The sequence below is a fragment of the Canis lupus genome, chromosome 32, assembly GCF_011100685.1.
Source record: "Canis lupus familiaris isolate Mischka breed German Shepherd chromosome 32, alternate assembly UU_Cfam_GSD_1.0, whole genome shotgun sequence".
Lineage (NCBI taxonomy): Eukaryota > Metazoa > Chordata > Mammalia > Carnivora > Canidae > Canis > Canis lupus.
Window position 1 is genome coordinate 34,676,567 of NC_049253.1, and position 13,384 is coordinate 34,689,950.

General features: G+C 36.2%; 1 protein-coding gene across 1 annotated transcript in view; it reads left to right on the forward strand.

The window, feature by feature from the left end:
• The window catches only part of PRKG2 (protein kinase cGMP-dependent 2), a 100,581-nt gene that overhangs the window by 41,454 nt on the left and 45,743 nt on the right, over positions 1-13,384 (forward strand). Inside the window, exons 7-9 of the mRNA XM_038582312.1 lie at positions 1,977-2,040; positions 9,481-9,558; positions 11,182-11,276. Coding sequence (XP_038438240.1) covers positions 1,977-2,040; positions 9,481-9,558; positions 11,182-11,276 — 237 coding nt within the window. The remainder of the gene's footprint in view (positions 1-1,976; positions 2,041-9,480; positions 9,559-11,181; positions 11,277-13,384) is intronic.

Genomic DNA, 13,384 nt, shown 5'->3' on the forward strand with positions numbered 1-13,384 from the left:
GTGTTCTTAGTAGAAGGAATTCAGAGAAATTACTAGTACATAAACCTTCTTCCTTCTTTCTTCCTTTTGTTATCTCATTCATGAATTCATTTAACAAATACTTATTGCTGGGCCCTAAACATTGTGTTCAGTGGCCATCCAAATAAACCTTATCTCTTTATGAAAGGGAAACAGATTAAAGATTTTTCCTCATATCAATTTCCTCATTAATCTTCCGGGGTGATAGATTTACAGGAGAGACTTTTCATTAACTTTATAGATCCCAGTTTGGACCAGAAGCAGAACTTTCACAATGAGTGTATGTTAATCAATGACAAGTTCTGGTTACCTTTTACCTTTCCATTCATATAAAGGTAGATTACAGAAAGACATTTCATTTGGTTTCATAATATACAGTAAGCTCTTTCTTTTCCCATGTACATCTTTTTATTATAAAGTATGTAATATATGTACAAAAGGTATATAGTGCATATGTAAGCTATAAAACATAATAACAAAATGCTATTGTAGCGTCATTAAGCTACTTTCTGCCCAACCTAGGAACTAGAACATTAGCAACATTAATTGTTGTTTTCACATGCTCCCCATTCATTTCTCAGCTTTCCTACATGTCTCTTCTTGGGGGTGGTCGGTATTCTGAAGTTTAGTAATCATCCTGGTATTCCTTATCACCTTGCCTATAGCATGATTTTACCTCTTTTTGAACTTAAAAAGAAAAAAAAACAGTGTTATTTTTGTAACTCAGTTTTTTATTCAATATCATTACGTTTTTCTGTTTCATCCATCTGGTTGGTTTAGCCATTTCTCCTGTTGTAGAATTTACTTATCTGAGTCTACTACAGTGTGTTTATCTGTTCTCCAAGTGGGGTGTGTTCTGGTGTTTTGCAATTACAAACAATTCTGATATGAACATTCTATCCACATCTCCTGGCTATGTGCCTCCTTGTGCACACATGCAAGGGTCCATCTAGAGCTAGCTTTTCAAAAATTAGATCCAGTTATGTATTTTTAGAGCATCATTTTTCCCTTAGAGATGTCAAATTTTAGATAGGTAAGTAAAGAAGTATTTATCTTACAGATAATATATGAACAGTCATGAGTAAAAATGGATAAAGTCAAAGAGAAATTTCTCTAAAAGAATTTAATCATTTGACTGGCTAATCATACTGAGTGGAATTTCTGATTTTAAAAAAAGATTTCATTTATTTATTTGAGAGAGAGAGAGTGTGTGTGTGTGAACACAGGAGTGGGAGGGTCAAAGGGAGAGGGAGAAGCAGACTCTCCACTGAGCAGGGAGCCCAATAACGTGAGGCCCAATGACCTGAACCCAAGGCAGATGGTTAACCTACTGAGCCACCCAGGCACCCCTGATTTTTTTTTCAAATAATAACTTCCAGTATTCTATTTCATTCTCTGCATATTATCTGTAAAAACATTCCAGTTACATGCCCCTGGTTACCATTAATTTTGAGACTGTACAGTATGACTAATAATCAAAGATCATTTCCATGCTAATTCTTATATTCCCCCCTGGATTCAGCCTTTACTTAATTACAAGGATTTAGATGAAAATCTGATCCTCCTCTGGAAGCAGAGCTCCTCACTCATATTAATAAAAGAGATACTGAGATGTGGAGGGAAACAAATTTCTGGATGTGATTCACTCTGAAAACCAACAACAAATATGAAATGGCTTTTTTCCCTCAAACAGACAAATTTTTTTTTCTCTTTATGGTATCTTACTATATTTATTTATTTGCCTGTGATACATAACTGTGATTACATGTGGTTATATAATTTCAATGTATTTGAAATTCAGTTATTTATGTGTGATATATTTTGGAGGTTTACTTTGGAAAAATTAAAGTGCATCATATTTTTTTTAGATGTGGGTAAAATTTTTTTGAACTACATATAGGTGCATATTTATAGTTTAATTCAGTAAGATAACTAAGGGTTTCTTTTTAATTTTGAAGTGTATCCTTGCTGAAGAATTTACCTGAAGATAAATTAACCAAGATCATTGACTGCTTGGAAGTGGTAAGAAAATTTAAAGGAAAAAATACATTTCATTAGAAGACCATAGAATCTAGTTGTTATTAGCATTGTAAATGAATGACAAGGAAAAGATGGTAGGTTGCTAGGCTATTGAGTCCAGGAGCCTTTTTGTGAAAAACCTTGGACTACCACATAGGGAACTGAGAGGCTGGGATAGGTTTAGGTGACTGTTCTGGAATTTATAAAAGGAAATTGGACTTGCATGTGTAAAGTGACATTTGATTTACAAACTTTAATCTTTTTAGTACATTTTATAAAACTAATCTGCCTTACTGGATAGGCATTTGATTTTCTGCAGTTAACATCACAATCCCGTGTAGAGTTTTCCAGTATAAAGCAGTCAGTGATGCTTAATTAGGTAATGGAGTAGAGAAGGATACATTGGAGCTTTTGGGAATAGCCCCCTGAATCAGGCTATGAAACAGCTCCATAGTTTAAAATTCAACACCATGAAAAGACATTTAAAAACCCTTGCATTTAAGGAGCACTTTACCTATTTTAATATCTAGGGGAAAACAGTGTATTGGAATGTGTTCAAAAACTCATATAAAAAAAAAAAACCTCATATGAGGCATCATCCAGATGGTTGGTTCTAGTCCAAGGCTAGTCAAGTCTTTTTGTGAATAAAGCTTTTATAACATGTACCTTGGATTCTAGTGATATGCATTATATGAAAACCTCTTCAGATTTCAGAGAATAAAATTCAAAGCAAATAATTTCTCTCTGATTTTTTTTTTGGGGGGGGGTGTCAATTTCGTTGAAACCAGAATGGGCTTTTACAGAATGTAACAGGAGGTAAGGATTAGTAAAGAAGTCTGACTTCTTTCAAGTCTGACATGCTGACTTGAAGCTTTTATAAAGCTGTTCTCTGTGGAAGCTGTAAAAATCTCTACAAGACTGATTGTTGACAGATTCATACCTCTGTCAATCACAATATACAATGTAAACTAATATCTGTTGAGAAGGGAGCACTGACCATTTTATCCTTAAGAGTAAGTGACACCAGTAATGTTTCCATTTACAATTCATGGAAACTGTCCAGCAGTTTATCAAGGACAGGCCCTGATGACACAGTGCCTGGCCTTGTGTCCCCAGAGTATAGAGATATGAAGTCATTTTCAAGAGGACTGCTTGCCCCGCATCTCCTGGGATTTTCCCAGTGTAACATAACCCAACCACAGATGTTACAAATTAATAATTCATCCTAATTTCTGAGAGTGTGTGTTAAAGCTGGAGTAGCCCTATATTTTTTTTTAACTGAGGAAATCTGTTTTTAATATAATACTAATAGAGTAGATTCACCAGAGGGGAATTCCATGCTAACAGCAAATATTAAAATTTAGTATCATTAAAAATAAATGGTAAATTAGACATTTATTGCAGCCACAGGCAACAGCTACAGAATATATATATGAGAGTGCAAATCCAGTATTAATTAACACACAATTTGAGTTTGAAAGTTTTCATCTTTTAAAACACCCTAGAAAGGCTTTATTATATCTCAGCATTTGCAGACAGCAGCACAATTTATAAAGGTCCCTTTATTCATACCTGGCAAACAAATGTGTCTCTATAGTGTGTAAAAATTCTCAAATGCTAAAGTGATTAGCAAGGGAGTAATGGGATCTATTTAGCGTTAAGAAAAGCACATAATTTACCAGCATAGCTTGGACTAATGACCCATCAACAGGCTCCTGACAACAGCCAATCACTAATGCATTGGAGTTATAACAGGACGCCTGCTGAGTTCCAGGACCAGCTGTCCCATAATCTTTGAAAAACAAAACAAAACAAAAACAAAAAACAAGCTGAATCTGGCATGCTGTTTAGGAATTGATTTGGGAGGTTTTTAATTTTTATGTGGGGACAGGGAAGGGATATCGGAATATCCCATCACCAAGCAGTTGATCTGAAGTGTTTGTGAACACTTTGACCACTGCACATTTAGATAAATGGCTCCGATTTTCCAGTATCCCTGGGAGCGTTTCTTGCTTTAGCTTAAATCACTCATTCAATTCTAGAAGTAGGCATCACCTTTAAGCCTCAACTTGTGTTCTGATGAGAAAACAGTACCAACGCATTCAAGAGGTAACTAGTGAACATCATGAGGTGTGTTACAGATTCCGAATGCAGTGCTGGTGTTAATGGTGATGAAAATGATAACGTGAATTCTGCACCTGGCGATTGTGCAGTAAGGAGCACAAAGTGGAAGGAGTTTCTGTTCACACAAGAAGCATGGGATTTGATTGTGGTTGATCAAAATGTCACCTTACTTTTGTTAGAGAGCTTTGATATGTGATCCAGTGGCCCTCTGCACTGTGACTCTGATGTGACATCTTTCATGAAACTGGAGGTATAGTAGTAGTAGGCTGAGGTGGGGTCTCGTGGAATATTATTGCCCTTACCCACATCACCCGTGATGCTGCTTGAAAGGTGGATTCCCGGGTACTACCTTGCATTTACTGAATCAGAAACTCCGGGTATTGGCCCAGAAATGCTCACTTCAACAATTTATGTGATTCTTATGCTTATTAAAGTTTGAGAGCACTACTTTAAAGTCATGAATAGAATACCTGTATTTAGAGTTTGCCATAGTCTATCTCTTTATTCAGAGATTTTCCAATATTCGTAGTTTTTTAAAAATCTAATTTTCATTCTTTTAGTTCCTGCTAACACCTGCATAAACCAGAGGGTTTTCTTATTTTAATGATTACATCCAGAGTCATAAGAAAGTTGAGATAACTGTGGATTTTGTCTGTTTATGGACCAGTTAGCTAAAGGTGGGGCAGCTGAGTGTCATAGAAAGTTCACTAGTCCAAAGTGTGGAGATTAGTGTTTATGGTCAAGCTTCTGTCAGTAACAGCTGTCAATTAATAATGGTAGGCAGTAGAGTTTCCTCATCTACAAAATAAGGGCATGTCGGCCAGATACCTACAGGCTCCTTCAACGTTTCGTTACAGAATTCTAGATAGTTGGCTCACTCAGGTGAGAGGAATTTCTGTGGGTTTTCATTTTGTAGGCTCTAGTTCCTTGGAAATAAGCAACAGGTACTAAATTTCGCCTGAATGGTTGATAAGGGTCCACCTGATCCAAATGTATTTGCTTTAAAATATCTAAGGTATTTTAACTATCATACTTGGGCAAAAAAAAAAAAAAAAATTGTTGGTGAGAACCCAAATAACTGTATACACTTTTTTAAACAACCAACTTGGGTACATAGTTACATGATGCAGAATGTGTGTGTGTGTGTGTGTGTGTGTGTGTATCATGCGTCTGATTGTGTATCATCAATACTTCCCTGTGATGAAGATTTCTAGCCACATGCTAAAGACTAACGAAGCTATAGGCTTGCTACTTGGTCTTGGTTCTCCATCACTTTGGGTTTTTCTTCTGGTTTTATACATATTATTATAGGCATTTAGGCTTTAGCATTTTCTAGATATCACTGACTGAGCATTTTCTTTATAGCAAAAAACTCTTCGCATCTTTATTTTTTTTTTAATTTTTATTTATTTATGATAGTCACAGAGAGAGAGAGAGAGAGGCAGAGACATAAGCAGAGGGAGAAGCAGGCTCCATGCACCGGGAGCCCGACGTGGGACTCGATCCCGGGTCTCCAGGATCGCGCCCTGGGCCAAAGGCAGGCGCCAAACCGCTGCGCCACCCAGGGATCCCTCTCTTTGCATCTTTAGCTACTGCTGTGCTGTGTATAGTTTTCTTCTGACCTCTACCGCTTAGTCTGCCCTGGGATTGATTTCCTTATTTTTACCTCTTGCTATATGCTAAGTAACTACTCTCAGGGTTTCTACATGTCTTCTTTAAAAATATCTTTTTCAGACTCTGGGTCACAGCTCATTAGTAGATCAGGAAATTAATTTGGAGGAACATTTAAAAAAATATCAGTAGTAAGTATAAATATGATTTAAATATATTTCAATTTTATGTAAATGTTTCTATGTGTGCATGCTTACATATGTATATATGGGTGTACACCTAAAATGTATTTTTTTACTGTAAGTCAGAGTAAAAAATGCTTGAAAATCATGGCTCCAGAGGACAGGGTCTATGGCTTCTTGGTCCTATAAGGGACCCCTTTGCAGCATAACCACAGGACAATAACCACACTGTTTGCATTTCTCTTTTTGGTGTTGGAGACCACCCTGGCTAGACTGGCTGCACTCCCCAGTTGACAAATACTGGCCAGTCTGGCATCATAGCCAGTACTTACCACCATATATTTTTGGTCTGACCTACATCCACAGCCTTTTCTGATCTATGAAGTTACTGTCAACACACTGGGAGGTATTATTTATCTTCCTCCCATGGTTTTGAGTGACAAAGAGCCATCCCTAGGAAAAATACCACTAGGAAGGTTGCCCCTTAAGAAACAATAAGGCTCTTTCTCAGTATTCCCTTTCAAGCTTCGCCTTAGCTTCTCTGACTGGCAGGAATTAAAGCCACACATCTGCGCACACCAGAGGCTTTATAATAGCTGAAGAACAGTCTACCAGCACTTTAGAAATTCTCCATGTCTCTTCTGTTCCATGTGGGTAGTGGGGAGTGAGATAGGGGTGGGAACAGGAGACATTATAGAGCAGACTGTCTGAAATGGGGACATCTAACTTGACACCAGTAGTCCCAGTTAAAGAGAATTGAACAGTAGCTGCATCATGAAAATGCCAAACCATGGAGTGTGGTCACTTACTCAGACACCGAGGCTCATGATCATCTCAACTGTGAAATTGAGCTTGTGTGTGGCGACAGTCTGTGATAAAGCTAAGACGAGGCTGAATAGAGCTGGAGTAAGCAAACCAGGATTCAAGAAACTCAAATATCATTTTCCAAATAAAGTAGAGGTTTGTCCGTTGCTCACATAACAGTCCATGAGGATAGTCCCTGGTGGCTACACAGAAGGAACTCAAGTCAGGGGGTATATGATCCCCTTCCCAAGATCTCTCTATGAAGACACGTGCCTGAAATGACTTACTTATGGACCTGGCCCAGAGGCGGCACACATCACTTCTGCTAAGGTTCTTTTAACAGGAAGTTAATCACATGCTATAGCTAACAGGGAGGCTGGGGCATGTAGTTAGCTGAACAGCCAGATATATTGTAGAAGGCTTTGATGGCCAGCTCTCAGGCCCTTTGACAGGAATTAAGAGGTACCAGGTGCTTAGTGTTTATCAAATGTGCTATCAGATGCTTTAGATACATTATCTCAGCATTAGGTGTGGTAGGTCATGCCATTTTAATTCTATGGAAAAGTAAACTGAGGTCCAGAAGGTTTAAGTAACAGCTATGCAAACCATTATCATCTTCCTCCTTAACATGGCAATCATTAATTGAGTATTTACTATGTTTCAGGTACTTTTCACACATCAAAACATGGTCATGAGTTGGTTTATTGTGGTAAGCAGAACGGACTCCCCCCAAAATGTCCCAGATCCTAGTGCCTGGAATGTGTGAATATGTTATGTTAAGTGGTAAAAGAGACTGGGAAGATGTAATTAAGATTCAGGACCTTAAAATAAGGAGATTATTTCAGATTATCTGGGTGGGATGAATATAATTACATGAGCCCTTAAAAGCAGAGAATTTTCTCTGGCTGGCATCAGAGAGATGCAGCAGAAGTGGAAGTCCGAGAGATTTCAAGTCCAAGAAGAATTCGATTAGCCATTGCTGGTTATGAAGCACAGGGGGCTCTGTGCAAGGACTTAAGAGAGGTCTATAGGAACAAAGGGGCTGGCAGCCAGCATGGAAATGAGACCTTATCCTGTAACCTCAAGAAACTGAATTCTTCCAACAACCTGATTAAACTTGAAAGTGATTTTCCTTCAGAGCCTTCAGAAAGGAACACAGCCTGTTACTTTGAGTTAGTCTTGAGAGATCCTTATACAGAAAAATCCAGGTGAGCCATGCTGTGCCTGGACTCTTTGGCACATGGAAACTGTGAGATAATAAATGGATGTTGTTAGAAGCCACTAAGAAATGCGTGGTTATTTGTTACAGCAGCAATAGAAAACTAATGTACTTCTCTAAATCTCTGAAGGTAAATGTGCTTATTTGAACTTTTTGGGTTGATGGATGTGAAATTCAAAGTAGAATTGGGATTTGAATCTAGATGTGTTTGGCTTCAGAGTACTTTTCCTCCTAAGATGTTTTGCTCCTTTCCATGAAATGTTGAAATGTCTTATAAAATGTACATAGGGCTATGTAAATAAAAGGTATGTTTATTCATATTAGGAGTAATATTTATTTCAAAAATGTACATAGGTTTTAGGAGTAAATGACCAAAAAGGATATTGAAATACAGCAGACCCAAAAGTAGTTTTGTTTGGATTTTATTTTCGAATCTAGAAGAAAAAGAGAGAGCTATTATATTGTTAATTATGCCTTTTTAGGGCAGCCTGGGTGGCTCAGCAGTTTAGCGCCTGCCTTCAGCCCAGGGCATGATCCTGGAGACCTGGAGTCCCACATTGGGCTCCCTGCATGGAGCCTGCTTCTCCCTCTGCCTGTGTCTCTGCCTCTCTCTCTGTATCTCTCATGAATTAATAAAAATATTTTCAAAAATGCCTTTTTAAATAAATCAAACAGGCCCATTTTTGTTTATATAAATAATTAAGAGATCCATTTTAGTTCTGTGACTTTGAGACAATGTTAAAGTGACATAGAGGTGAACGGTTTAATCCATCTTTTGTTTCCTAAGAGACTGAATTGTTTGTTTGATCTGACAAATGGATGAATTATTTTGCCCTGCCCAAGAATTCTCTGATGACATTGCACATATGTGAAGAAAACAAAGAAATAAGTGGATAAGGATAAGCCTACACTGAAAAACATAATTTACATGTGAAAAATTCTAATGTTGATCTTTTATGATGATAAATCTTTGAAAAGAATCCATATGAAAGGGCTACTTACTATGTACTTAGAGTTTTCCTCGCCTTTGCTCTTCAAGGAATTAGAAATTGAGTCTAATATTCCTGATGTCCACTGGAGCTAATATTTTCTATTTATTAGATTATCTTTTTCTAAACTCTAAACCCAATTTCAAACTGCTTACAGCTCACTGAACAGCTTGTATTTAGATTATTTGGGTGAAAGCTCACTTGTGTATTAGCGATTATTGCTTTGCTCTCATTTCTCTTCATGTTCTTTAGTCTCCATGCTTGAAAATCGGTCTTTCAGGTGAATTTTCTCTGGGAAAGATAAACATTCATGCAGGTAATAAAGCAAAGTCTCCTTACTTTTCTACAGCTTATGACTGCAACATTCAAGAAGATTACAGTGACAATAAACAACAAATATAACGAATGGGCATGGAATGCTCATTTCAAAGACACGAGGAGTTCTATTTCATTTCTACCTTCATTTATATATCTCTACTGGATTTAACCTTTTCTTTTTCTCTCATTCCAATAGGAATACTATGACAAAGGAGATTATATTATTAGAGAGGGTGAGGAAGGAAGTACCTTCTTCATTTTAGCAAAAGGAAAGGTGAGTATTAATTACAGCTTACCTAAAGTACTTAATCAAAAAGTCTGTTCACATTAGCTTGCCATAAACACACTAGTGCTCAGCACGACACCATAGGAAAACTTCTGCCTTAAACAGGTAAAGGAGCTTCTACTCAGAAGAGTCTTGTGGGGTTTGGTCTGAGCACTGGGTTTGGGGGATGAAAGACCTGTGATGGGTTCTAGTAGAGACAGTAACTTCTTAGTGACCCTAGGCAGGTCGCTTGACTTCCTTTGGATCTCTTTTAATTGTTCATAAGGTGACTGGATTCTTTCTAAGATCCTTTTTTTTTTTTTCTAAGATCCTTTTTATCTGTGATTCTCCAAAAGCCCACAGGTTCAAGATCAGGGCTGGAAAATTTTTCCATCTGATAGATGCGATAAGCAGCAACAGGTAGGGGAGAATGAACTCGGCAGTTGAAGACAGCAGTGGCCAGGCATGAAGCTATAGAACAATATGGCTCCAGACTTCAACTCATATACTATAGCTCAAGTTGATTTAGATGCTAATGAAAATTTTAGGCTAGTGTATATACTGTAGATCTTTTTCTTTAATATTGAGTGGATAACATGTTACCAGTTATTCCTATGTTGACTCTCTACAATGTTCCTCAGAGATAAAAGGCATTAGCGAAGTACTGAATGACAGAGTGAAATCTTGATTATACAAATGTTTTAACAAATGTGCTTTCTTCCATGGGAGAGTTTGTCATCAGAGAGTTGAGCACTGCTATTGGTGAATTGATTTGTGGTTGAACCTTGAACTGGTCACCCAGCGAGGGAAAAAAAGATTAACATGATAATTTCAAACCTCAGAAACTCAACACTCAAAAACACTTTTTATCATTTCTCCCCAACCTGGACTCCATGCTTTGAAAGCATTCTGACTGATAAACAAATTGCACTTAATGTTTTTTAAAAATTTTAATTCATTGTGATTTCCATAGTGCTATTCAGAATTTCTAATCAACATGAAGCAACCCTTGTGATCATGTTGAATTGGCGCAATTCTAGCTACAAACAAGGAATATTAAAGTTTTTATTTGGTCCTGCCATGGGAGTTCTTAAACTCACCTGGGCCATGGATCACACTGAGATACCTATGAAAGTTATCACCCTTCTCCGTATCCACATTTTCCATCCAGTTTTAGAGGGTACGCAGGATTCAACAAGTTAATCATGGACACAATTCAGAACTCTGACACTTAGCCTTATTCCTGATTAATCTGTCAATACTCTGGCTTTTTGAAAAAAGTAGAAGTTCCCGCAGGATCATTATTATTTGCTTTGAATAGCCCTATAAAGGAATCGCTAGATTCACATAAAAATTTTTTTAACTTTCAGAGGAGTTATTTGAATGGAGAATCTTCCTCTTACACACAGGTAGTCACTTGGTCGTGTTAAATCACAGGATTTGGCAGTCCCTCCAAATGAGATGATGGTAGTAAGATTATCTAACTACTGAAAGTTAAAGCTAAGGCTTGGCTATTTCCTTATTTTAGTCAAATTTATAAAGGTCTGGAAGGTCTGGTTGAATGGATATGTGTTCAGATTCTCATTTTTTTTCTTGTTTCCCCTCTCTTTTTAAATGTTTAACATCCTTTAGGTAAAAGTCACCCAGAGCACAGAGGGCCATGATCAACCACAAGTGATAAAAACACTGCAGAAAGGAGAATACTTTGGAGAAAAAGCTCTTATCAGGTAAATCCATGAATTTCTGTCCCATACTTAAATAAGTCTTTGATTGCTTTACGTGGTGCTCGCTTCGGCAGCACATATATTAAAATTGATTGCTTTGCGTGTGCAACTACTCATTTAGAGATGTCAAATTGAACTACCAAACTAATGTCAGCAAATATTCAGGAATTAAACAAAAGTTCTAAACTGAATGCTAAAAATTTTGTGTTTATGCATGAAATAAGTGGACTGATTTTGTACAGAGAAGAAATGGGGAAGGCTTAAATTTGCTAGTGAAAATAAAATTTGTGTCCTGTCAGAATCTTTACTTGAAAAGAGTCAGAGAAAGAGATTGAAATACATGAGAATTATAATTTTCCTTTAAGGACAAGTTTTTATATTTCCAAAGTTTAAAATATTGCCATTTTCCCCTTCTCAAAAAATTATCAAATAATGACTTTACATATTTTGTATGCTTTCAAATCATTATGCCAAAAGCAATAGCTTCTTAAGAATTTTTACCAGGTCATTTTGCAAGTTTTAGAAACAACTCAAAATAGTGTATATGAAACTTATACCTGAATCTTACGTCTTTTGAGATATGAGTTTATCTACTCTTGATCTAACTGATGGAAGAAATATTTATAAAGATCAATCAAATGTCTCAAGAGACACTTCCTGAAACTCAGAAAACAACCTCAACTCTAAAAAACACACTTTTAAAAATATAAATAACTTTATAAAAGATTGGAGTTTTGAGCAATACTTATTTTGGAGTTACACATATTTTTAAATGACTTCTTGAAATTAAGACATCACTTAAACTTTATGTTATTACTAAATGGCTTTTATTTTCAAATCTATGCTTATAGAAATGAGCATTATTTCTGTTCATTTTCTTCCTTTTAATTTTTATCATAAAGTCCCATTTCTGCTGATTTGTATGTGATGATAATATTAAGTATAGAGCAAAGAAAAGGTGTTCGTGAATCACTGGAAGACAAATTTGATTATTTAAAAACTAAAAAAAGCTCTTATTTTTAAAGTAAAAACTGTTTAAACTTAGTAAGTTAGATTATAGTGATCTTGTAAATAATTTAAAAATAGAATTTAAAGACAAGCGAAAATTTTCTTTCTCATCTTCTGGCTCATAATTAACTTTGTTTCAATAACAGGGAAATTGTCCTTTTTAATTTCTTTGTTTGTGACAATATAAATAAATTCATGTAGTATAATTGTGTAATATTGTTATTCAAAACTTTGGTGTATTTGTTCTTAACATTACTAGATCATTTTTCTCAGACTTCCAAACAAAACAACTAAAGTTTAAAAATGCAGAGAACTTTATAAATGCACCATAGAGTCAAAATAGCTCTTGAAAGGAAATATGCTGTCTGATTTTGCTGGATCTGAAATAATTCATGCTATATGTCACAGCTAGCCAATTACAGTGTTTTCCCATGAGAAACATGGGAATTTATATTTAATAAAGATACCAAACTCCTCAGGCTTTTGGAAGCATAAAGCTAAAATCAAGGAAAAGGAGCATTGAATGCAAATACTTTTACGTTTTTGTACATTTCTTTGCTGTCACTTTTTAGGACCTCTGACAGTGACTCCATATTCTTTATATTCTGTGTATTTCTAAGACTTGACATTAAATAGTCCCAGGAGTTCTTGAAGCATTTTATGTGCAAAAATAAATCTGTGGCACTTACACCATCATTATGAAAGAAACATATGTGTGTTTATAAACACCTAATATTTATAAAGTGTTTATATTGCACCTAATATTTATAAAGTTCATAGTCAGTCAGTCTTGACACTGACAAGTGAAAGGGATGCCATACCTTTTCTTTTTCTGAACTCACAAATCAAATTGGCTCATATCTAAGATCATATGTATATGCATATGTATGTGTATATGTATATCTATATCTACATATAGATGTCTACAGACAGACATACAAGTTGAGTACCCAGCTCCCAGCTCAAAACCTCATCAATCTGGAATGTTTTCACTGATGTCATTTAGCAAAGACCCTGTAAACTTGAGAGCAACTATGGGTTGTATCAGAAGGACTCTGGATGTCAGCTGTGTGGATGAAGGACTTCTTTGGAATGAGAAATGG